This window comes from Ostrinia furnacalis, unplaced genomic scaffold (assembly GCF_004193835.3).
Source record: "Ostrinia furnacalis isolate ACB-3 unplaced genomic scaffold, ASM419383v2 OfSCF2875, whole genome shotgun sequence".
Classification (NCBI taxonomy): Eukaryota; Metazoa; Arthropoda; class Insecta; order Lepidoptera; family Crambidae; genus Ostrinia; species Ostrinia furnacalis.
This window is the reverse complement of record NW_021133114.1, coordinates 1,170-3,622: the sequence shown is the minus strand read 5'-3', so window position 1 is coordinate 3,622 and position 2,453 is coordinate 1,170. Positions and strand designations below refer to the sequence as shown.

The 2,453-nt window shown below is 33.5% G+C and overlaps 1 protein-coding gene across 1 annotated transcript; it reads right to left on the bottom strand.

The window, feature by feature from the left end:
• Positions 1-774: 774 nt before the first annotated feature.
• On the bottom strand, positions 775-2,157 carry LOC114356721 (trypsin inhibitor-like). The gene is made up of 2 exons (XM_028310054.1): positions 2,051-2,157; positions 775-1,135 (listed from the first exon to the last, which is right to left on the bottom strand). Exons 1-2 carry the CDS (start codon positions 2,140-2,142, stop codon positions 1,012-1,014), a joined length of 216 nt encoding a protein of 71 aa, XP_028165855.1. The 5' UTR covers positions 2,143-2,157; the 3' UTR covers positions 775-1,011.
• Positions 2,158-2,453: the final 296 nt, after the last annotated feature.

Below are 2,453 nucleotides of genomic sequence, written 5' to 3'. Positions count from 1 at the left end.
TGAATAAAAAAATAGACTATTGACATTATAAAAGAAAATATTTATAAGTAACAGAATCTTAAAATAGAACCTTACTCGCCAGTGGTGCCAACTGGTGAAACTATCATTACCTAAATAACGCATTTTTTATTCCTTTTAAGTTGGCATTGTTTTTTTTATCGTATGGGGACACTTGCGCAAAAAACACTAGCACGAAGACACTAGCGCGAAAAGCCATTTTGAAAAAAAAAAATGTAGTTGTCCCTGACAAGACAGAAATTTGGTGAAATGGTCCCTCGTGACTTAAAGGTTAAGAACCACTGCGCTAGATAGACCTATAGTGGCCATCATTGTTCGGATGGACTAATGAATAATGAATTGTATTTTAGTTAAATAAACTGTACACAGCGATTTTTCAAAGTAATTTTGTATCAAGTAAGACTTCTGTACCTACCTACTAAACCATTCTCCTTAAAACTCTTTGATCACGAAGAAATTAACAAAAGGTAGGACATTAAAATACGTCGAATAATTAAAGCCAATTTTGAAACAAAATTACGTTCGATTTTACCTTGATGTAGGAATAGGTATATTTAAGGAGACATCTGCATAATGGTCGGTTCCAACTGATAGGAGGGCGTTAAGAAATAAAACGCATCATTTTGGCTGTTGTTTTTGTAATAAATAGTTAAATAAAATCAATATAATTCTCATCCTAAATAATATCGATAAAACCATAAGTCATTTAAATAAATCAAATCGATCATCTTTGTTCTGTTTTTTATTTTTTCTTTGTGTGTCAAATAAAGTTTTTCTTATTCTTATTCTTATTATCATTGGGTAGTTGACACTATAATAACAAGACACCACTTAGCAAATTTAGCATTACTAACTTAGCTTCCCTCTCTATTTTTCACACTTTTGCTGACTTAGCAAAAGTGTGAAAAATAGGGAATGGTGCGTTTTGACAGTTTGAAAAAAGTATGTCAATTGACTGTGCTGTCAAATACCCAATTGATTGCTTGCGTCTCGTTATTTGTTGCAGTCACTCTCGCAAGCAGCTTGGCAGTCCTCTAGAGTGTTGTAACGGTTGCCGTTTCCTCCACATCCTCCATAGATGAACTTTTTGCATCCACTGTCAGGATCGTAGCCGTAACTGGAAAGAGAGGAAGGAAGTTATCCAAATATATTATTATGTATGTTACGGTAATTTTCAATGTGACAAATTGAAAATTATTAATAATAACTTAATAACCGGTTATTATGAATAATTACCGACAGCTCGTGATAAATCAGTGATTATTTAATGTGACCTGTGTACTAAGAAATATCCTAAAAGAGAACACCGGCTCGTGTACAGCGCTCGTGTACGGGTGCGCATTTTCTTAGATAACATTTCAATTCCTATCATTGGAGGTCCGAAAATATTTCTCATACCATTTGATACCATAATGATCATTCTTCATAAAACAATTAAAACTACATTTATTTTAAAACAATTTCATTGAAATTCATAATATCACTAATTAATCATACACTTAGTTTTTACAAATTTTTTTTTCATATATTTTTCTGTACTATGATCGAAACTCATAATCATTCAACTAAATAACTATAATATTCATAAATGTGATTTATTCTTAACTAAGTTTACTAAGGTACCTACATGCCAAATTTCAAGCGTCTAACTTAAGCGGTTTAGATTTTGCATACAAAAGGATTTTCCCGCTAATTCCTGTTCCCGTGGGAATTCCCAAGTATACTATAACCTGCCCAGGAGTATGAAGAATAATTGTACCAAGTTTCGTTAAAATCCGTCGAGTAGTTTTTGTTTCTATAAGGAACATACAGACGGACATATAGACGGACAGACAGACAGACAAAAATTTTACTGATTACATTTTTGGCATCAGTATCGATCACTAATCACCCCCTGATAGTTATTTTGAAAATATATTTTATGTACAGAATTGACTTCTCTACAGACTTATTATAAGTATTCTATAGATGTAAAAAGGTCTTACAAAATTTTAAGAAAATAACTATTAAAATAAGGAAAATAAATACTTACACTTGGAACGAGGCTCTGCATGGTCCGGTGACAAGAGGCGAGGTGCAGTCTGGGGCTGGGGCTGTGTAATAAAATAAAAACTTTTTTTTCATCGAACCTTTTGGCGGGAAAGTGAAACGTCATGCACCTAATGCATAGAGCTATAAAGGATAGAGAAGGTAAGCAAAATTCTTATTGTATTTAGGAAAGAATTAAAACTAAAGTTCGCTACAGGCTACAGCTGTAGCAGCTGCTGCATTAGTTCTGTTGTCTAACCAAACATTAAAACATGCAGCGCTAGATCCGCTTGTTCTCAACGAGTCACCACACCCAAACGAGTATGTCATTGGGAAAAATATTCCATTTAGCCACACTGTTACTCGTTCGAACATTTGTAACCTATCTTCCCAAACGGTCACACATT

What these genes read in the sequence shown, in the direction of transcription:
- LOC114356721 (XM_028310054.1), bottom strand. Translation starts at nt 2,142, where the DNA reads ATGAAAAAAAAGTTTTTATTTTATTACACAGCCCCAGCCCCAGACTGC. An exon ending in TGCAGAGCCTCGTTCCAAGT is followed by an intron (nt 1,136 to 2,050) that starts GTAAGTATTTAT and finishes CTCTCTTTCCAG; the next exon opens with TTACGGCTACGATCCTGACA.